Below are 23,261 nucleotides of genomic sequence, written 5' to 3'. Positions count from 1 at the left end.
AGCGACTAGGCAAGACAAAAAAAGTTAAAAGTGGTTTAGCTGGCAGTAAACGACTTGAAGTTACCCTGATCCACGTGATCTGCTGTGATCTGAACAAATTTTGTAGCTGCTATCCAAGGAGAATGCGCGGGGAAAGGGTAAAGTGGCACACAGAAGACAGGAGAGAAGAAGCGGAACTGAAACGACTGAGAATGAGATGGAACGATAGAGGGTAGTCTAATAATGCCCCAGTGTGCATAGCTCAGAGTACTCTCCCCTACGAATCCAATCAAGTAACGACTTTCATTTTCCATCTTCCTTTTCCGCTCTTTACTCTGCCTGCTGCAAAGCTTTCATTTAATCCTCATACCCTCTGCATCAATTTTCGTTAGGGTATTGGAAAAAACGCGAGTATAATTTGTGCGTTTGTTATGAGTATGACAAGCCAAGGGGGAGCGTGGAGCAGGGGCAGACGATGCCTGCCGTGTCTCCATTATAGGCGACATGTGCTTTGTGGAGAGGCAGTCGCTACTGCTGCTACCGCAGCTGCTGCTGCTGCTGCTGCTGCTGCTGCCTTGATTGCCATTAAATTATGTAAAACTTTGCGTTACAACTCAACAATTTTTGGTAATTGCCGCCAGAAAATGGCGCAATGTCACGCTTCGAGTGCCCCAACTAAGCTTCAAACTAAACTAAAAGCGACCGGCAATTGATTAGAGCCCCGCATGCATAAGTAATGCTCATACCCAGACCGAAAACGAAAACCAAAAGCCCGACAGCCCAAGCCCAAGCCCAAGCCCAAACCTCGACCGTAAGACGCAGCTCGGAACTTGTGTCGCCGACCGCAACGTGTTCGACCTGCACTTGGCCCCGCTTCCAGTTACGTGAGTCCAAAGCGAAAAGCGCACAAAACCAGCGCAAGAGAGAACCCATTCGGTATGACTCATGAGTGTGTGGCTAAGCGAATGCGAATGATTCAATCATAGAAGCGCTGAGCGAAGTTCATGGAAACTCAAAGAGTTTGCAATTTGATTTATGCTAAAATTTCATATTTACCTGAAGAGAACTTGGAGAGCAAGCTCGTAGAAAGCTAGATTGAAATCAGAGAAAGAGCTGTGAAAGCGAATATGATAGAGCTAAGCAAATCAGAGCTAACTGGTGTGAAATTCATAACACTCTCAGTTTGACTTATGTAAGTTGTCATTCATGCTTAAAGGAGATTTTGAGAGCTCACAGCATTCTCAATGTGATATCAGCAGAGTTTGTCTAAAACTAATTTGAAAGCGAGTGAGGAATGATTGAATCAGGCATAACTGGGATGAATGGACATGACTTGAGGCTGCAATTGTTGTTATATGAACCATATTTAAAGTACATATTGCAATTGTAGACTTAATACATAGAAAAGAAAGCTGAGAGTCAACTAACAAACTGAAATGTGCGAAGGCAGCACTATTTATAAGACATTTTCATATTATATCTTAATTTCTTTACTTGACATTGCAATGTGATACAAATTGCTATCCCATTTAGATTTCATTGACTTGAAGCTAATGAACAAATCTGTTCTTTTATCAGGAACAACTGGAAGGCATATCTAAAATCATGTAAGGCAATTTACTTGCACAACCCAATTAAAGTGTGTTTGTGTTGGTGTGTGTGTGTGTACACACAATGATCTAAAAGCATTCGCCACAGATCTATATAGATGATAAACTAAACACACCCATAAACAGAAACAGCCACAAGCAATGACAATATTTACAAGCTCTATGTAGATATATCTCTCTCGTATCTCGCTCTCTTTGAGTCCCCCCCCCCCCCTCTCACTCCCTCTCTTTCTATCTCTAAAAACTTTGTAACCGGAACTAACTGCTCTGCAAATATTGACACATTTTGTGGATGTGTCTCTTAACAAAATTTGTTTGTGCTTACAACTGGGTCAGCAACAACAACAACAACAACAACAACAACAACAAATGTCTGTTATAATTGTACAGCAACAATAACAAATTGTGTAAACCTCGCGAAAAAGTCGACAAAATGTTTCAATGCCATTTTTGTAATGTTTTGTTGGCCATCAATTGTTCGCCTTGTTGTCTCTATATACGCATACACACTCACATATATGGTCTATAAACGAGCACACACACGCATACGCTTACGTAACTTATTATACGACTACAGTTGCTCTTTACTCACCAATCATTAGCAGCGCTGCAGTCAAATGCGAGTTGGACGGCCCGGCCAGCCCTGTGGCGCCCAGGGCCGCGCCGCCAAGGGCGCACGCCACGCCCCCTAGGGCTACGACGGCTATGAGCGCACGCAGCGGCGGTCCGGCGAACCATTGGCCGCAGCAGCCTTTGCCCGAACGCTCCGAGGGAGATCTGGAAAGAAGAAGAAAGCGGAAAATCCTTTGTTAGTTTTTCGGTTTTTCCGGTCGCAGCTGTTGGGAAAATTTCAAGGTAAGTTCAGGTGGGCAAGGTGGGCCAGGTGGGCCAGGTGCAGCAAGAGCTGGCAGCTGTTTTGTTTCGTGGCGCGTGCAAATTGGTTGAGCCAAGGAACGAAACGACAACAGGGCGAAAGGACAACCGGACAGCAGGACGGCAGGACATCGGGACAAGCAAAAGCGCAGCAACGCAGCAGCGCAGCTGCGCGAAGACTGAGCGAGACAATTGTTGTAGAATGTTTTTTGATTTATGAGCTAAGAGCAAGCAAAAATGTTGCGCAACAACACACAATAAACCAAGGCAGGCGAACAGACGATGACGATGACGATGAGGATATATGAATGGGCTGAGAGATAGAGATGGAGAGAGGGAGGAGAGAGAGGGAACGATAGGGGTTGCGGATGGCCAACAGCGTAGAATATTTTGGGCCCACGAGAAAAACCAGCAAAGGACAATTTATGTGACGCAGACGGCAGTCAGAAAGCAACCAGAGATGCCCGAGCACAGTGGGCAAAGTCTCTGTGAGAAGTGCATGAAAATTATGCGTCCAGAGAAGAGGGAAAATCCTTAACAAAAACTATATAAACGACATGTATTTTATGACATTAAAAATAATAACTAAGCTGAGCTAGAGCTGCACAGTGGGTCGAAAAATTAATTAAATTAATATTGGAAATTAAAAATCGATTACACTGCAATTCAAAATTGAATGAATAATTTATTATTCATTGCTCAGTTTATATAGAACAGTAACAGTGTTCGAAGAAGAAACAATGGGCTAAAAATGTTTACATTGATAAGAGCTAACCCTCATTTAAAGTTGACAAACACTTTCAGGTATTTAAAACCACTGTGGCAGTCAAACTATTAAACTACACTTCCACTGCAAATTGTATGTGGCTTAAGTGTGATTTGCGCCACTGTGCGCGAAGGAGCACAATGACGATGTGTGTGCGTAAATTCATTAGGACACAACTACAGACTTCGACTGCGACGCAGACGCAGATATAGACACAGTCACAGAGGCAGCCATAGATGCAAACATTGAAGGCAGCAGTTGGCGTGAGGCAGAGATTCGTTTAAGGATACGGAGGCAGGGGAAGGCGAAGCTGGCAGCAATTTCTTTATGGCCGCAGACGCTGCTGCGCGTTGACAACCCCTTTTCAAGGGCCTGAGCTGGGGGCTTGCCAAACAATTAGACGCCAAAATATTTATAGGCGAGCAGCTGCGACCCTTGACCCCCACTAACCCCCACCCGGAATGGGACGCTGCCCACTTTTGTGTCATCGAAGCAATTTAAGTAGACCGAATGATAAATTGTTCCAAAATTACGTGCATAAAAAGGCAGCCGGAAATTTATGTTTAATAATTTGATGTTGTCGCCCGGAGAGGATTTCGTTGGATTTTTATACATTGCGCCATTAAGAAAGAGACAGGGAGAGCGAGATAGATAGGGAGAGTTGGGAAAGGGGTATGTACGCCTCGGGGCATGTACGCTCTGTCGTCAGCCTAGCTGGGAATCATGCGTGTGCGTAAAGCAGGTAAGCTCGGGGAGACACCTTTTATCAGCTGTCGTGTCATCGGATGATAAATAACCTCTTCTTAGCGCGTCCATCGCTCACATTCTAGAGGAAATGAGTGCGCAAAAAGCAACTAAAAGAATTAAATAAAACCAAAATTCATTCAGCTGTGTTGGCTGACGGCGACATTTCTGTTCTCAAGTCGAAAAGCAGCTTTATCATGGGCTTAGAGAGAACAATTTCAATAGAATGGAATCATTAGTAGAGATGGAGGGAGATGAGAGGAGAAAGAGAGGGGTATTGAGGATGAGAGTGAGAAAGGAAAAGGAGAAAAGGGCCTAAAGAGGAAGTCAGTGAGAGAGAGAGATCTAACTGAGTTTATGCCTATTAGCCCAACAGCTTAGCAGCCTCAAAGCGGGACTACGACTGGGATTAAAACATTCGGTTATAGCTACGAATTTATTTGATTTGATTAAAAAATAAAAAGCCACTTGAAAACCTAGCCATTTTATAGCTAAGAAAGTGAAGTTTAAGCTTTTAGCTTTCAGTTTTTAGTTTTTAGCTATAAAAACGTATTAAAATGGAAATTGATTCCGTCTGTGCAAGCATTTGGCGCTTCGATTAGTGCACACGCCAAAAATCCATTTATGAGCAAGTTTTATGACTGAAACTATAAATATATATACATATGTGTATATATATATATGGGTATCTTATACATATATGCATTTATATTTGATGGGTGCAATTGCAGTTTGCGATGAACTTTTTAATCAATCTTTGCGTTTATTGAATTGAACCGAGCAACAGCAACAGCGCTGGCATTGGCTTTTATTTTGTTTTGTACTTTTTATTTTATTTTTTTTATTGTGCATTTTCCCATTTGTTCGAGGGAAAACTATAAAATTGCTTAATCAATTGAAAATTGCGCACTCGCTGTGTAAATGTCACGCCGACAGCCGGAAAAGCTGACATTTAAATGAAAATAAAGTTGAAAACGGGCAAAATGGAAAGTTTCTCATTTTATTTAACGGTGCGAAAACTGTGTCAATGCTGGCAAATTACAATTACAAATTGCAATTAATTAATTAAAAACATAAAAATTGAAATGCAGATTGACCAACTGATTGAGAGACTCACTCAGAGACTGCCTGACTGCCTCGCTGAACTGCCCGCCAAAGCTGCCCCTGAACTACTTTAAAGCCTATGAGTAGCTCACAATAGACACTATATCGTATAATATATATTCTCTTTATATATTTTATGGCTGACAATCGACAAATGCGCAATTAGTCGATTGCACAACAGCTGAGTTTCACCTGCAATTAGCGTCTGTTCACTCACTCACTCAATCAATCAGTCAGTCAGTCAGTCAGTCAGCCATTTAACTGAATCCTCAATTTCTATGCAGTTCGCATTAAGTTCTGCATTATCTGAAACTATTTCTGTATCTGTATCTATACCTATATCTATATCTGTAACTGTATCTGTACCTATCGGCTTATCTATATCTAGAAACATTACTGCGTTGTCTGCTTTAATGCTAATTTGTTGTTAATCAATCAACCAGCTTGTTGCTGTCGCTGTCGCTGTCGATGTTGCTGTTGCTGTTGCTGTTGTTGTTGCAACAGTGTGTGGCAGCGGCTTCTTTGTGCTGCGTGCTGGGTCGTTGCCACCTCAACATGGGGTCTCTGACGCTGCACTGTCTCTCCGTGTCTATCTCGCTCAGTGTACAATGCTCAACTTGAGAAATTCATGAATACTTAGAACTTGTGGCTTTGCGGGTTAGCTGAGCTGGGTCTCCCTAGTCAGAGGCAAGCGGCTGGAGGGGCTGAGAGAGCTCCTCTCCACTCCACTGAGGTACAGGCATTATGCAAAAGCGAAACCAAAGCTGTGGGAAATCATCAGCGTGCAGAGCGCCATTGATGAAGCTTTGCCACATCAAAGCGAATGATTGACATGAATTCCATAAAGATATTCCAATATCTGTCATGATGAATGCAACGACTCGTTCAAAGCTAAAAATTCGTTTAAGGTTTACTCTCTCCTATGTTCCGGATGAAACTTTAAAGTTTTGCAATAAAATTACTCTCTCTCTCTCTCTCTCTCTCTCTCTCTCTCTTTCTTTTAACAATGTTCATTAATTCATTTAGGGTTTTTCTCTCTCTCTCTCGCTGTCTCTTGACATGAAAGTTTCAAGATTTGCAATACAAAAGTTCGCTTAAGGTTTCTCGCTCTCTGTTCACAAAAATCAGCGACTGCCGCATAATTAACACGTTTAAAAGCAAAAGTGGCCGAAGGAAAAAAAAGCAGGTGCTATGAAAACTTTGCCAGACACACGAAAACTGAAGCAGGCCAACGGGGCATGGCAGGCAGTGGGGGCCGAGTGAGAAGAGGGGAGAAGGAAGAGATGAAGAGCGGCTGGCAACGAGGTGCAAACAAAAACTAATTAAATAACGCTAAAAAGGAATTCGCGCAGAGCAAACGAAATGTATTTTATTTCGCTTCTTCTTCTGTGTTTTTTTCTCTTGAGTAAATAAATTAGCGTAAATATTTTATTTATTTGCTTTTTGCTTTCATCTTCATTTCCAGCTCGTTCATCTGTATGCCTCGTCTGTTATGAATGCACTTCTCTCCCTCTCCCTCTCGCTCCCTCTCTGTCTCACTCTCTCTATCTCTCTTGCGTAATGCAAAATTGAATAAAATTAAAGAAATGCAACGAATTGTAATCGAATACGCTTACACTGCATGAAGTCAGTCAGCATAGATATATGAATAGGAAATTAAATGAGATAGAGATAGAGATAGAGAGAAAGAGAAAGAAAGAAATATTAATGTAACTGTAACTAAAGATAATTTCTCATACAGGTATAGTGAATAGAAAGGCTTCTTAGAATAGTTTCAGCCGGACATTAGCATTTGGCTGGGGGACATCACTGTGTCTATATAAAGTAGAATTTAGTTCTCACCTCTGGGTTTTCTTCAAGTGTATTTTAGATATTCATATGCCTATTTGTGAGCTGTTATAATTAGTCGAAATATAGCCGGGCTTAATAATATTGGCACATTTTCGGAGCCAGGCGAATGGGCAGAACAAAGCGCACGGAAAATAGCAAATTAAATAATGATTTTTCACAAGACCAAAAATAAAACAGAAATGCTGGCCCACAGATGAATGGCTAGATGAATGGACCGACGGCTGAGGCCGGCTGGCTCGGCCTGGTTTGGGGTTTTTTGGCTTGGCAACAATTTGAGCTGACAAAGCGTTTTTCTACGTTTTTGTTTCGGCTTTGCTTAGCCTGTGGAGTCGAAGTTGGAGTTGGAGTTGGAGTTGGAGTTGGAGTAGGAGTAGCAGTCGAAGCGTGCTGAGCCGAGCTGAGCTGAATTGGGTTTAGCATTAGATCGCTTCACTAAATGTAAGTGGGCGCTTATAGCGCGCCAAAACGAGCCCCAGCAAAAAACAAGAAAAAACCCATTTTCAACTTTCAATCAAAGCTGCCCCCTGCCACGCCCCCTCTCCCGCCTACCACCCGCCCAGTCCCACAAACTGTAACCATAATTACAGAGCGCTTTTCAACTTTACCGCAATTCTGATTTGTAATGGAGTTTTTTCTCTCTCAAATTTTGTGTTTTTTCTGTTTTTTTTTTTTTTATACCCTGAACCCATTTTCAATGGGAAATCAGGGTATAATGGTTTTGTTGAAATGTATGTAACAGGGAGAAGGAGGCGTGGCAGACCCCACAAAGTATATATATTCTTGATCAGGGTGACGAGCTGAGTTGATTTGGCCCTGTCCGTCTGTCTGTCCGTCTGTCCGTCTGTCCGTCTGTCCGTCTGTCCGTCTGTCCGTCTGTCCGTATGTATGAACGCGTCGATTTCAGAAGATATAAGAGCTAGAGACTTCAAATTTTTTTTAAAATGTCCGTAATTACAGCGCGCATATCAAGTTTATCATTAAAATTCGATAACTCATCCCGATCTTTTTTTATCGATAAAAAACCTTATCGAAAACCAGTTATAAAATTATATCTTCTACACCTTTATTGCTAGAGTCTCCAAATTTTTAATGTATGCTTATATGCAATTTATACAATTTCGGTTTTTGTTAAAATTTACCCCCCACCCTTAAATTCACCCCCTCACCCTCACTTTTGTAAAAAGCGTATTTCAAATACTAGAGACTTGTGCTTTGGCAATTACATGCATATCCATGTTATAATCATAATCTGAAAGTTTCATGAAGATCGTACGTCCATAAAAAAAGTTATTAAACAATTAAGTTCTCATAGTAAGCGCACACTGCAGCCCATGCGTGTTTATGCGTGGGTGCTTGTGTGTGTATGTGTTTGTGTATGTGTGTGTGTATGTGTTTGAGTATGTGTGTGTGTATGTGTATGTGTGTGTATGCGTTTGTGTATGTATGCGTGTGTGTGTGTGTGTATGTGTGTCTGTATGCGTGTGTGTATATGTATGCCTGTGTGTGTGTGCGTGTTTCTTGTGTAAGCTGAAAGACGCGAAAAATTATTGAAATATCTATTGCTCCAAGGGTTCAGGGGATCTCGTAGTCGAGCAGTCTCGACTAGAGCTTTCTTACTTGTTTCTCATTGTTTCTTTTGTTTGGCTTTTGTAATTTGGCATGAAATTAAGGCACCTTGATTTCTATTTCTATACTTTATGTACCTTCATAGATGTCTATGTATGGTTGTATATGTTTGTGTAGCTAAGTGAGCTAAGCAAATTGTTATTGGGCTAGAGCGAGATGCCGAATCGCATATTCTGATTAATTAATGAGCAGCGCTGTTTTGATTATAAAGAAGGAGGTTAAAGACTTCACCTTAAGCTGTAAAACACATTTTGAGATTCCATAAATTTACAATTTTTGTAGAGTTATTTTTCATATTTTTTTCAATTTATGAAATTGGTTTTATGTCATATATATTTCTGATATTCCTTTACTCCCCGTTGCATTTTCTCAAAAAGTATTTGTAGAAAATAGAAGCAGGAAATATGACCGACCAGGCATAAAGCCGGACTCAGATGTTCTATTAAATTTCATGACAGCTTTAAAAACTTCAAAGAAAAATGGAGAAGAGAGAGAGAGAGAGGGAGAGAGAGGGCGCATCATGTCTGTCTGCAAATGTTGTTTAAGTCTCTGCTCAGAGCTCTACATATACAACTTATAAATCCGAGTCTATCTCACTCGCACCCGAACTTCCTCTGTACCCCCTTAGCCCCTCTCTCTCTCTCTGCCTCTCAATGCTTTTCTCTGTCGTTCTGGCTGCTACTTGTTCTGTTTTCTTTTATGTCTTTTGTGTGAGCGAACATAAAGTGAGAAACCCGGTAGCTGGTTAACTAAAGCAGGAGACAGACGAGCCACTGAGCCACCGAGCATTTGTGTCGTAGAACCTGACATTCACCCAGTCTTAAAAACGCAGTCTAAAAATGAAAGCAGACAGCTATAAAAAAGGCCAAGATGAAGAAGAGTGAGGAATATAAAAAATCACCCAAAAGTTGAGTATCCAAAGCAAAACAGACAGAAGTCACGTTGACTTTTGTGTACTTAAAGAGCGGCCAAAACATTATTTTAGAGTCAACAACAACAACAGCAACAACAACAATTTCACACAGAAACTTCTGACCTACTAACTCCAGAGACATTTAAAGCGGGCCACTGCTAGAAGGGGGCGTGACTAAACTTGGCCAACGTAAAGTGCAAAACGCTTTGACGCTTGACTGACGCCAAAAAGCGTCGAGAGACTCGAGTCTAGAGACGCGCGTCGACTTCAGTTCTGTTCGAGCTGCAGTTCTCTCGCCCTGCTGCCGCTGCCGCTGTCGCTGCTGCTGCTAGTTCCAGTTCCAATTCCAGTTAAAATTGCAGTTGTTACACGCCTCAGAGTTTTAGATTAAAGTGCCAGTGGGCGTAACATACGAACGCACGACTTTGACAGACAGACAGCGACCGAGGGAGAGAGGGAGAGAGGGAGGGAGGGAGACAGGAAAAAGAGGAGGTAGAGAGAGACAACACAAAGTTGAGTTGTTAAACTACGCTAAATGCCCAACAGATTGAGTGACATTTGCTTGTGCTTGTACCTAAAGCTGTGATAAATTGATAAACTCTTAAAAGCTTCTTTAGAGAACTTTAAACTACAGAAAAAACAAGTAAGAAAGCTCTAGTCGAGACTGCTCGACTACGAGATCCCCTGAACCCTTGGAGCAATAGATATTTCAATAATTTTTCGCGTCTTTCAGCTTACACAAGAAACACGCACACACACACAGGCATACATATACACACACGCATACAGACACACATACACACACACACACACGCATACATACACAAACGCATACACACACATACACATACACACACACATACACAAACACATACACACACACATACACAAACACATACACACACAAGCACCCACGCATAAACACGCATGGGCTGCAGTGTGCGCTTACTATGAGAACTTAATTGTTTAATAACTTTTTTTATGGACGTACGATCTTCATGAAACTTTCAGATTATGATTATAACATGGATATGCATGTAATTGCCAAAGCACAAGTCTCTAGTATTTGAAATACGCTTTTTACAAAAGTGAGGGTGAGGGGGTGAATTTAAGGGTGGGGGGTAAATTTTAACAAAAACCGAAATTGTATAAATTGCATATAAGCATACATTAAAAATTTGGAGACTCTAGCAATAAAGGTGTAGAAGATATAATTTTATAACTGGTTTTCGATAAGGTTTTTTATCGATAAAAAAAGATCGGGATGAGTTATCGAATTTTAATGATAAACTTGATATGCGCGCTGTAATTACGGACATTTTAAAAAAAATTTGAAGTCTCTAGCTCTTATATCTTCTGAAATCGACGCGTTCATACATACGGACAGACGGACAGACGGACAGACGGACAGACGGACAGACGGACAGACAGACGGACAGGGCCAAATCAACTCAGCTCGTCACCCTGATCAAGAATATATATACTTTGTGGGGTCTGCCACGCCTCCTTCTCCCTGTTACATACATTTCAACAAAACCATTATACCCTGATTTCCCATTGAAAATGGGTTCAGGGTATAAAAAACATTTCCAAGCAAAGAAATCAATTTGAATAGTTAAACTCTTCATAGTATTCAAAGTTACCGAAATTAAGCATCAATTTAAAATTTAAGCTAAAAGTTGCTGAAGCTAAAAGTTGCTTAAAACTCTAAAACAGAAAATGCATTTAAGCTTTGGGCTTATTGGCCTTATGAGTTATGTCTTCCTCAAAGCTGCCTTATATTCATTTGAAACTTATACTTCACTCCATTTGTTCAAGTTGACCTCTCTTCAATTAAAGCTCGTAGATATCCTTGAAAAATCTCCAAGTTCAGCTGGGTATATGAGCTAAGCAACTTCACGCTGAAATCTTTCACTTTCCGACTCAATGAATACAGCTTGAAAGAAGTTCAAACTGATCTTGGATAACTTTCAGCTGGTGTCATTGCAACTTGAGGCAGTTGCCAGTTGGCAACGAAAGGTGCCGCAGAGTCTAGAAAACTCTCTTGCCACAGAGTGAGAGAGAGAGATAGAGAGAGAGAGAGAGAGAAGAAGCTGTGTGTGTCACATTGTCTTGTTATCTCTTTTTTTTTGGCATTGTCGACTCGTAAGTGAGCTTAATGCCCGCGTAAAAGATTATATGGCAAAGTTGGCGCTGTCCAACCCAGAGAACGTCGTCGATGCACAATCGGCCCATAAAGGCAAAGACAAAGTTTGCCAGCAGCGCGACGCGTTTATTGCCAATTTTTGAATGCATAAAACGCAATCATTGCAAACTGCCCGCCCACGCGCCACTCCACAGAGAGAAAGGGAGAGAGCTGAAGAGGGGGACAGAGGGAAACTCGTTGGCGTATATAGGGCAGCATGCCAAGTGTAAACTATGGCAATGCAGACTTGGCGACTGCATCCAGCTGCCAGTTGCCAGTTGCCAGTTGCCAGCTGCCAGCTGAAGCGCCCTTTCCCGCATATAAATATAAATGCGCATATATAAATACATTAAGCCATATCCCTATGTGTGCACTGTGCGTACACTGAGAGAAAGCAAAAAGCATGCTAATACATGTGAATAGAAATGGGCAATATAAATAAATCTGCCTCGTTATAGTGTAACTCAATTTAGTGCAGCAGATTATTGACTCGAGCAAAGCTTAGATGTGTCACGATTTCTTTCAGTGTATTATTTATATATAGAAATATCTACATACTGCTCCACGTATTCCCATGCATCACACATAAATGTCACCCACACACGAGCCAGCGACTCAGCGACTCAGAGAGCGAGCAGCGCTGCAAGTGCCAAAAAAAAAAAAAAAGAAGTCAGCAGCATTGGGACTGCAATTGGGATTTGGACTGAGGATTTGGACTCCGAACTGATGACAACAGCAACAACGACAACAAACCAACAACAACAACTGCAAACAACTTGAGAGCGCTGCGCCGCATTGGGCTTGAGGCATTTCTAATTTGAGATCCGTTTCTAATTTCTGGCTTTTCATGTGGCACAGCCAGCGTTGGCGATGACGATGGCGGCCGTGTGGCTGCCAAAGCATCCGGGTTGGCAATTACTTTTACATGTTGCCAATGCGACAGCAGCAACAACAGCAGCACCACCAGCAGCAGCAGCAACATTAGCAGCAACAGTAACAACAGCAGCAGCAGCTACCACAGACGCATTCAGCATTCGAAAGAACCGCAGCCAATGTGGCGCACACTCACACACACACACAAAAGCGCACACAGCTCACACACACACACAAAGGCGCTTAAGTGGCTACGTCATTAGGCACCAAAACGCCGCTGCTGCTGTTGCTGTTGCTGCTGTTGCTGCTGCTGCTGCCCGCTGTCATGTTGCATGCGACACACAGTGGCTGCCAGCATTAGACGAAGTAAAGTAAACTCTGCCATTAGCGAACAATTATTCAATTGCGCACTAAGACTACTACGAGCTGCCTAGTGAAATGTCTATTATGAGAGAATTGGCATGTACTAAATATAAACTTGAGCTAAGGAACATTTCCTTACATGTACTAAAGGTTGATGCAGAGCATTGCTTTGTATGAAATTACTATTTGTATTGCTCGAAAAGGAACAAAATACATATACATCTATTTATGGAAATGACATGCACATGTGCTATATACAAATGATTCTCTATATATGAAATTTCATTACTCGCACTAAAAAATACATTAAAATATATAACTACCATAAGGTGAAAAATCTATAAACAAAGTATTTTGCTTTGAAACTTATTTTACTGCTATATCACATAAACGCTCTTAACTATTTCCTAGGTTTCAATAATTATATATTTGTGCTAATGCTCGAGTTGGCGAAGATAAAATATATATGTACCACAAATATAATTACATGTTTAATTTATGAAACCTCAATATGTGAACTAAATGATGTACTAAATCTTGCCTCCAGAAACCACAGTCTGTTCTGTTTTTTGAGTATCAGAAGAGCGAACTATATTCGCCTACTGCAGCTGTTCGCTGATGGTGATTTCACTGTAGCTAAAGCCATGTCTTTAACTGCAGCTATATATACGAGTTGTCTAAGTGTGTGTGTGTATGTGTGTGTGCACATAAATTAAATTCTTAAATTGCTCGTTAGCTCATCATGAGGTTTTGGTTCATTCATTCATGCAGTTGTCGTCGTCGTTTCTCTCGCTGTTTCTATGATGGGCAACAATAACAATAATCATGCTGCTGTTGCTGTTGCTGTTGCTGCTGTTGTCGCCGCCGTCGCCAGCAAGCAACAGCAACAACAACAACAACAACAACAACTCGTTCGCTCGCTCTTGGCCATTATGTAGGTCATTTCAATTTGTTGTTGCTGTCGCTGTGTGTTTGTCGCTTTGGCCGCTGTCTTTGTTTAGCTTCGTTTTTTTTTTCTGTATTTTTCGCCTCACAGTTGTTGCCCCACTTGCCACGCCCCCCTCGCTGCGCCTCGCTGACTGCTCGCCTACAATTTTATGATTTCACTTGGATTCTCTATGCGCTTTTAATATCAACGCGTTGGCATCTTCCACAAGTGATTTAATTTAGCACCAAAACTCAATTCTCTCTGGCATTCTACAACTATTTAGGATGGGAGAGGGCTGGTGAGTGGGAGGGGCGCACACATACACTCAGAGGCGTAATATATGGAGCACATATAATTTAGTATTATTTAAATACTTTATGCAAGCACTTAAAGTCTTTGCGGCAGCCATAACACGATTATGAAACAGTTTGTCATAAGGAAAGCGATATATAATGGATATCAAATATACAGATATATGTGTATATCGCTATATATATACATATACAATTTGTTATATATCCATAAATTTCAGCCATTGTCTCGTTGCTTTTGTGAATCATTTGGTCTCGCGTTCCCAAGAGTTCTTTATGACACAACACAAAAGGTATCGATTGCCTTTATGAGAAATGCAAACAGCGCTGATTTATCAGTTGCACATGGCTATATGCATATATATACATACATACACGTATATAAAGGCAGCTAAGTAGACTTTTTCGCAGTCTTGATTTACGTCTAATGAGTAAGCTTTAAGCTGAATTTATTTATTTAAGCGAAATTCTTGATGAAGTCTGTTGAAATCTCAGTTAATCGGGAGGCAACACTTTTAGTTCCATTTCACGTATCTGCCGACTTAGCTCCAATATTTCTTATTTAATTTGCTTTCATTAATTGTAAATCAGTTATGATATAAATATTTTGTTGTTGTTGACATTTCAAAAAACAAAAATAAATTTGATTTACATTTAATTATTTAATATAATTATAGTTAATATTGTCCACGCTTAATTTTCTTGAATTAACCTGAATTTGGGCAGGGAGTTTCATAATATCTCGCGAGAGGGTTTCATGGAGACCTTCGCATCTACTGAGTGTCTTTGTGTGTGTGGCCGAGGCTTAGGTAATTATTTAATTTGTTGTGCTGGAAGTCGTTAAAATATGTTTATGACACCTGCTGGAATTTCACAATACGTGCCTCAAAAAGGTGACCAAGAAGGGAGGGGGGAGGGGCAGACGAGGTAATCGAGGTAGTTGGCATATTTGCGGACATTTATCAGATGGAGCGAAGGCCTAATGAGAGGAAAAACCTCCGTTAAAGGGAAAAACTTACAGTTAGGGAAAATTAATTGCACGGCACCTAGAGGAAAAAGTCACAATGGAAAAGTTTATCTAGATATTTGTGTCATGTAATTGCAGATAAATGCAGAGACAGAAAGGCAGAGAGAGAGAGAGAGAGAGAGAGAGAGAGAGAGAGAGAGAGAGAGAGAGAGAGACAGCCCAGTTAAAGCAAAACAATTCAATTGGAAAACTACAAATTCACTTTGCAATAAGCCCCAAAATTGAAAACAAAAAATTAAAAGAATTTCTATTTGAGTTGAAGTCAACTTGAATGCAGAGACAAATGCAAAACCAATCAGAGCCAACAATTTGAATTATGCAAAAAAATCTTGGCAGCAGAGCGAAATTTATTGGGGAGCTAGACGATGATGTGCAGATGATGTGACGACTGACAGATACTCAGCAAATGACAGGAGTTCCTGATAATTAAGAAAGGAGAGAGAAAAGAGCGAGAGAGAGAGATAGAGGGAGCGTGAGAGAGAAGAGAGAGATAGAGAGAGCGTGAGAGAGCGTGAGAGAGAAGAGAGAGATAGAGAAATAGGGTTCCTGATATCAGTTTCTGCTTTGTGGGGAGAAAGAGATAAGAATAGAGTAATATATATAGTATAGAGATCTAAGCAATATTCGTATAAGCGACTCTGAGAGTCATAATACTCCTCTACTACAACTCTGTCACAGGGTGTTCAAAACTATGCAGTCAGGTCTAAACTTCTGCTTCTTCTTGTTCATCGTCTACTGTTAGCCGATTCCGTTAGCTGCCGCTGCTGCTGCTGCTGGCCCGAAGGTCAACCAAAATGGCCAATAAAATGAAATTCCAGCGCTTCGCCAATAAAATAAAAATGCAACCCATTTGAAATCGCTGACAAATCGTTGGATGGAGAGCGCGGAGAGATGGGCTGGAGTGGGACGAATCGAGCTGGGAGAGCGGCCTGTAGGAGGGCATCACAAAGTTTGCAGCCGTCATTGTTCTAAGAGTGCTTTAGTAGTTTCGTGGGCGTGGCAGCGTGACAGCGCCAGCTAACTGCAAATGTTATGCGTGAGGAAGACGCAGCAGAACGAAAATCGTTCGACTTGAACGCTTTGCTTTTTTTGAATGATACCCTAGAAGCCATTGAGAATGGTTATATTAGTTCTTAGTGGAAAGTGAATAAAGTATAGATATACAGAAGGCCACAAATATAAGAGTATAAGACTAGAAGAACACAGAATGAGAGAATAGAAGATTGTGAGTAAGGACGTATGAGAATAGAAGACTTAAGAGTTGGGAGTGTTAAAATAAACGAGTCTATAAGCATAAGAACGGAAGGAATAAACTAGACTAATTTAAGAGTTAAGGAATGCAAAATGGAACTAAACAGTATGAATATACTTAGAGTATAAGTGTATTCAAATATGGTTATTCCTTCAAATGGGCTCTGTACGTAGCTCTCTGCTTTGCTGAAAGATATCGATTTAAGTAAAATCGAATGTAATCGATATGAATCTTCAGTTATTTCACAGTAGGGACATCCAATTCAATGTGTCGTTTCTCCTAAGCTCCACAAAGCATATAGTGTAGGGTATTCCTAGTCGCGCACTCCCCACTAGAAAACTCTGGCCTTAGTTCTTTTTTCTCCAGTTTGTCCAATTCGAGTTTCTACTCAATTTTTATTTTTTAGGAATTTTTGTTGTTGTTGTTGTTGCCCAATTTGATGCGGCGGATTTGGCGTTTGTTTTTACGACACTCGAATGTGGGCGTGGCAGCTGGAAGGCAGCTGAAGCAGAAAAAAATAGCAGAGGCCAAGGCGTTCTGCCATGTAAAACGACATTTCTTCAGCTACTTTTTTCGATTTCGAGCAACGCTCTCTCTGCGGTTCTTGTTTTTGCTCCTGCCGCTACTGCCGCTGCTACTGCTGCTGTTGCTGCCGGAAATTGCTGCCATCGATATGCTGGCCAGCAACGCCCCCACTCACAGCCACGCCCCCACCCTAGCGACTCCCACCTCTGGCAGCCAGCACAGACGACACTTTGGCAATTTATTTCGATTGCGTCTCGGAACTTGCTACGGTTTGTCCTTTTCGCCAGGACCTCCTCCTGCTCCTCCTCATCCTGCTCCTCCTCCTCCTTCTCCTTCTCCTGCTGCTGCTCGATTTGCATAAGCGGCAGGCAGCCAGCCAGCCGACCAAGCAGCCAGGCATGAAAATAACACGAGAAAAAAAGTGGAAGCGACAAACGTTGCACTCGAGTTGAACTGACTGCATGATACTTGCCCCATGATATGAATACGAATATTATCGACTAAGAGACAAATCAAAGGGAAGAGCCACATCATCATATTAAACCTTTTTTAAATAATATATATCCACAAAGTCAAAGGTCTCTGCAAAGTCCGCACTCCCTTCCCAGTTCCCAGTTCAGCTTCATGTGAAATCCTAGCGTAGTTAGATATGTATTTACAGCCCTTTAGCACTATATCTGAAGACTCGAGTTTGGCTGGCAAGCAGTTGAACTTTCTAAAAACCCAATATGCTCTCTCAACACTACTTGAGCGAGCATTCAAATGTTTCGCGAGAAAAAAAGGGCAGATTAAGCGCAAATACAAATCAGTGCATAATTTTTCTATTAAAAATTTTCCACTGGACAGGATTTGCAGTTGTGGCCGTGACTCTCTCTCTCTCTCCTTCTCTCTTTCACTCACACACACTCTCGCTCTCTGCGTGCGTGCGTGGGTGTCCACCTGCACGAGTTTTACAGCTAGGTCACGTCCTGTGCTCCTACTGCTCCACGAGTCGCAGCTGGCCACGTTTCATTTGCCGCTCAGTTTTCAATCTGTTCGCATTTTATTTTCAATTTTTTCGGCACGGACTTTAATTTGATGTGCAAACGCTTAGATGAGATATTTTTGTATTTGGCAGCCCTGGTAGGGGCTCTCTCTCTCTCCTGCCATATGCAAATTGTGTTTTGGTGCGCGAAAGTCGCGCTACAAATGAAAAGCAAAAGTCGATTGAAATGAAATACACGACACCAAATTAAATGAAATACGTGGGACGACATTTTGCGAGCATTGTTTGTTATTGTTGTTGTTGTTGTTGTCTGGGTTTTATATATAGCAGTCGTATGTATGAATATCTGTCTGTCTGTCTGTCTGTCATACATATTCAATAGCAGCAGCAAATGCAAATTTGCAAAAGTCTAAAATGGAAAGTGAACAGACGTACCACAAAAAAAAAGATGGAACTACATATACATAAACATATCACACACACATTCACCTATGCATAACTTTTGCTTTCGAGAATGATCAGAATACGAGTGCGATTAAGTTGATATATACATACATACATACATATATCTGCATAGACTTAAACGCTGCGAAATTCGAATCGAAAGCGAACAAAATACAAAACAAAAATTGTTCGGCATAAGCCCAAAGCGCGAATTCGATATTCGCACAGCGAAAGCAAAGAGTCGCCAGGAAAGTGCTTGAAGCGGAATATATATAAACTTATATCAAATATATATACAATTAATTGGAGCTGAATTGAACACTCAAAGCTGGGAATTAGCATTAAATATAAATATACTTCATACATTAATATTTATAGACTCAGCTATTGCTCGAACCACATCGTTTATACAAACTCCAATGGGAGGCAGGCAGAGGAGGCGTGGTCCAGTTGCAAATATAAAATCGCCTTGGAACAATAAATTCGAAATTGAAAATCTAATAAATTGTGGAGCCAAGCACTTTTCGTAGCATCGGCATTTCATCGCCAATATTCGCAGACATATGCATAAATGCGGGACCGAGCCAACTGCGGCGGCGGAGGAGGGGGAGTCGAAAAAGCCAAACAGTTTGAATGTGGCTAAAATTATGGCTTGGGCCAACGGCGTGTCGATGATATCAAATATCGAATATCAAGTGCTGTCCATAAACAACTTGACCTTGCGCACGTACCCAGAGCCAAAGCCAAAGCCAAAGCCAAAGCCAAAGCGAAAGAGTTCGACTCGAATTGGGACTCGGAGCCCTGTCCATGCTGAGGGCTCATCGGTTACCCACTCACGTTCCGGCTGGTGGCTAATATGGCTTGTTGGCTGTGACTACCCGACTGGCAGCGGCTACCCCGCAATATTTCGGGCATCTTGGCTGAGCGAAGAGAAGCGCAATTGAAATGCCTCTGCCCTGGGGCTAAGCGGGGCATATTCGTGTGGTGCAGAGGCTCCACTGCCAGCTGACTGCTGAAAATAGTGTGGGGTATCCTCCAGTCAATCACTCGCCCGTTCGCTCCTGCTTGCCTTCTATTTTTTCCGTTGGCCCGAAAGAGAAGTCAATTTGTGGCCGTGTCGTGAGTCAGCCAAAACTTGCAGCTCGTTCACTATCTCTCTCTCTCTTCCTCTCTCTTCTTTCTCTGCTTCGCTTTGAGCCAATAATCGTTGACCAAATATCTGTAAGTGTTTTCTGCACGCAATTCAGCTATTGGCAATTGCCGCTCATATTTCTTGCTTTATCTCCTCGAATGTCTGGTGTGAAAATTGCAATTAGTATTGTTTTTTTCTCTATCTATCTCTCTCTCTCTCACTCTCTCTTGTCTTGTCTTTGTGTAAAGTCTTTGCCAAGAACTGGTCGGGCCAAATTGGTTTTCAGTTCAGTTTTTACTACTACTATTTAAAGAGTTTTACACACACATATATAGAGATATTTATATATATATATAAGTGCTCATTATAAATGTGGCACAGTCTGGCTGGTCATTAAGTCGTGGCATACGCCCCTTTATTATGCTCGTTTAATATTATTATGGTTTATTATTAAACTCGCGCAAAGGTGCACACAGGGCATATTGGTTTGCCGACTCTCTAGCATTGAGGCAGACATGATATATACACGACTGCATCTGCCAAGTATATAAATACATCAAACACATATCTCTTGGGAATGCAACAGAGCTGGTACTATATCCTGCCATCCTGAGTCAGTATTATTCATTATTATTATTCAGCTCAAGTTGTGCAGGAGTGAGTATCAGGCAGTCGGTTAGTCCTCGCTTTTATATCATTTTCATAATTTGCCGTTGGGAGCTGTTGCTGGAGCTTTTAAAGTGCGTTTGGCAACAGAGCAAATGGCTTTCATCACACTCAACAGCATAAATACCTGCGATTGGCATATGCCAGAGATCGTTAAATGTCCGATGCCTGCTGCATTAATGTTAATGCTTCATTATAGACACAGACACAGACACAAACGCATATGAACATACCTGAAACGACAGAGAGAGAGAGAGGGAAACATATAATGAAAATGTTTTAATAAAATTTCTATAATTATAATTCAGTTGATACAAATTTGATGCTGGGTGGAGACATAATTGTATGGGGATGCCTAAAGTAATTAGTGTTTGCAAACTCTCTTTAATGCGCTTTGTGAAATTTAATCAAATTATTTATCTATATTAAGTGCTTCATATGATATGCTTCATAACAACTGAAGCCATTCAAGGCTAAAAGTCTGATAGAGACTGTGCAACATTATAAAAGAGTTTTCAAGAATGACCTAACTTTTAATCTGTACTTGAACTATTTGAACATTGTTTCTGAGAGATCCTAGATTTCATAGCCTCATTCCAAAAAGTATATATAGATTCCATTTAACAACTTAAACAGTTCTAGCAAGAATAGCCTCTCATTCCTGATAACTAAATCCCCTATTGAATTTCAATTTCAATTGCCTTGCTCACAGCAAAATAACATTTCCATAAATCATATACAATTTATAAGAGCTTTACACAAATTTAAGATGAATCAACTTTTCTATATGAAACTCTGGCAAGAATTTGTATTTCATTGTCACATACATATATAAATTTGCTAGTCCCCCACATTTATAACACATGGCTAGGCAATTACGAACGCCCCCATTTGCTAACTATTCTAAATTTATAGTTTCTGTTTCAGCTGTTTCAGTTGCTGTTGTTGTTGTTGTTGTTGCTGCTAATGTGCAAACGAACTCAATTACGCAGATAAAATAGTATCGGAACAACCACCAGCAGCAGCAGAGCAGCAGCAGCAAGTCGAAGGAACAAGAAACACAAGTCATAAAAGTGCGCATAAAACGCAAAAACTGATTGAGAGTTATATACACATACATGTACACATAGATAGCGCATACACTCATTGTGTATTGGTGTGCGTGTGCGTGTGTGTTAAGGGACATCACGCCACAACACATTAAAGGAAATTGACGCGGAAACGAAGCGAATAAAAACTACCCAAGCTAAACAGGAAACCGTGGAGGAGGGCACAGCGGCGGTAGCAGGAGGTCCAGTTCGCAATAGCAACAATGTTCAACACACACACACACGCACTCACACACACACCCATAGACTGATAAGGACTCCCATACACACAGAGTCATTGCTCACTTCATTACGCATAATTTCCTCTGCGCCTTTCATACAGTTTCTTCTGACAGTATATCACAATGATGCAGAGAGGGAGTATGATAGAGGGTGACAGGGAGAGAGAGGGAAGAGTTATACTGGAGAACAGAGCCCGCTACAATTTACAGCTTGCGTTTTTAGGGTTGGCCTCGGCGGTCAGACGCGATTGCCTTAATGTCGTCAGGGCTTCGATGCGATGAGGGCTGAGCTCACCCAGCTGGCGTATTGGCATATGGCGAGGACCGGGTATATCAGCGCCGCGATTGCTGCAAAATTATATGCCGATTGCAGTTTGTCGATAAGCGAACCAAAAAGAATTACGAGCCATGCGGGTGATATGCATAAACATTCACAATCTTTGCGCTGGAGCAGGCATCAGGCTTGAGGCTGACCAGAGCCCATAAACCTCGTCGCCAGCACAAATTGCAAAGCAGAAAGATGAAAAAAGAGGAGGAAGAAGAAAAATACAAATGAAAAAATGAGAGAGGCCAAGGCTGTACCAGCTGCTGCCAATGAATCGCATTGCATTTCAGTCAAGCGTCTGGGTTAGGCTTCGCTTAAGGTTGGGCTGGGCTTTCGAGCTGAAGTTGGCTCTTGGGGTTTCTGGTTTGGGGTTTGGGGTTTGGGATTGGGTTTGGGTCTGCGGCATCATCAGCAACAAACCGCAGCTGCTGCGCGAGATTTGCCAAGAAAAACAACTGAAGATTGCGAGAGTAATGAGTGAACGACTCTACCATGACCTGTAAGGCCTCAAGATTTGTCTGTCTTTTGTATTTATAGCTATTATACAGATCTACGGATCTACACAGAGCTAAAGATTTTAGAGAGATAACTAGCGTCATCTAAGAATTTATAATAAAGTGAGATAATGAACTAATTCGGTGTAACCTATGATAATTTATTATAAATAGGACTAAACACAAGCGACAAGATTCGTCTTGTACAAAAGAAACCCTCTGCTAGTGTCTTCCACTCCGAGTGACGTACAGGGTATGTGCAATGTAAAATAAAAACAGAAAACTGTTTACAGTGCTTGCGGTTCGCCTTGAGTGGAAGCCCAAAGGCGGGTGCGAAAAACTCGCACGCAAGTGTGCGTTTAATAGTCTTGCGGTCGAGCGGGATGAGAGTTGATTGGAGACGGACGAAGGAGGCTGGGATCTGGGAATAAGACAGCATCTATGCAGAGCTCCTTAACTTGCAAAATACACACACACACACGCACAACAAAGTGGAGCGTCGAAGCGACGAAGATGACGACGTTTTAGCTAGAGAGCGAGAGATCTTTGTGGAAGGAGAAAGTTTTCTCTGCTGAAGGGTGTTGTGTGTATGTGTACACTGTGTGTGTGTGGTTAGTGTTGTAGCTGCTGCTGTTGCTGCTGTTTGCTTTGGTTTTTCCTTTGTTTCACTTCCACTTGTCTATTACTTTTGCTTCTTTTGCTTCCCAGCAGCTGATTTTTACTCTCGACGCTCTTAGTTATTATAGCAAATTATTTGTTTTGACTTTAGTTTTTGACGTCAACGTCAACTTAACTATTTCTGTTGCTGCTCTTGCTGTTGCTGTTGTTGTTGTTGTTGCTGCTGCTTCCCAGCTGCTTCAAATTACGTCCCTTTGTTTTGTTGCGGTTGCCGAGCGACGTTTTCTCATTTTTTTTTTGCGTCTTGCAGCTCGTCAACTTTTGTTTTTGTCGAATT

At 41.4% G+C, this 23,261-nt stretch overlaps 1 protein-coding gene across 1 annotated transcript in view; it reads right to left on the bottom strand.

Annotated features, from left to right (window-relative positions):
• Positions 1–23,261, bottom strand: part of LOC108615665 (uncharacterized) — a 57,121-nt gene that overhangs the window by 5,268 nt on the left and 28,592 nt on the right. The window contains exon 4 of the mRNA XM_018010324.2: positions 2,182–2,366. Coding sequence (XP_017865813.2) covers positions 2,182–2,366 — 185 coding nt within the window. The remainder of the gene's footprint in view (positions 1–2,181; positions 2,367–23,261) is intronic.

The sequence above is a fragment of the Drosophila arizonae genome, chromosome 5, assembly GCF_054131065.1.
Source record: "Drosophila arizonae isolate 15081-1271.41 chromosome 5, UAZ_ARI_1.0, whole genome shotgun sequence".
Lineage (NCBI taxonomy): Eukaryota > Metazoa > Arthropoda > Insecta > Diptera > Drosophilidae > Drosophila > Drosophila arizonae.
The sequence above is the reverse complement of the archived record's forward strand: the minus strand, read 5'-3'. Positions and strand labels throughout refer to the sequence as shown.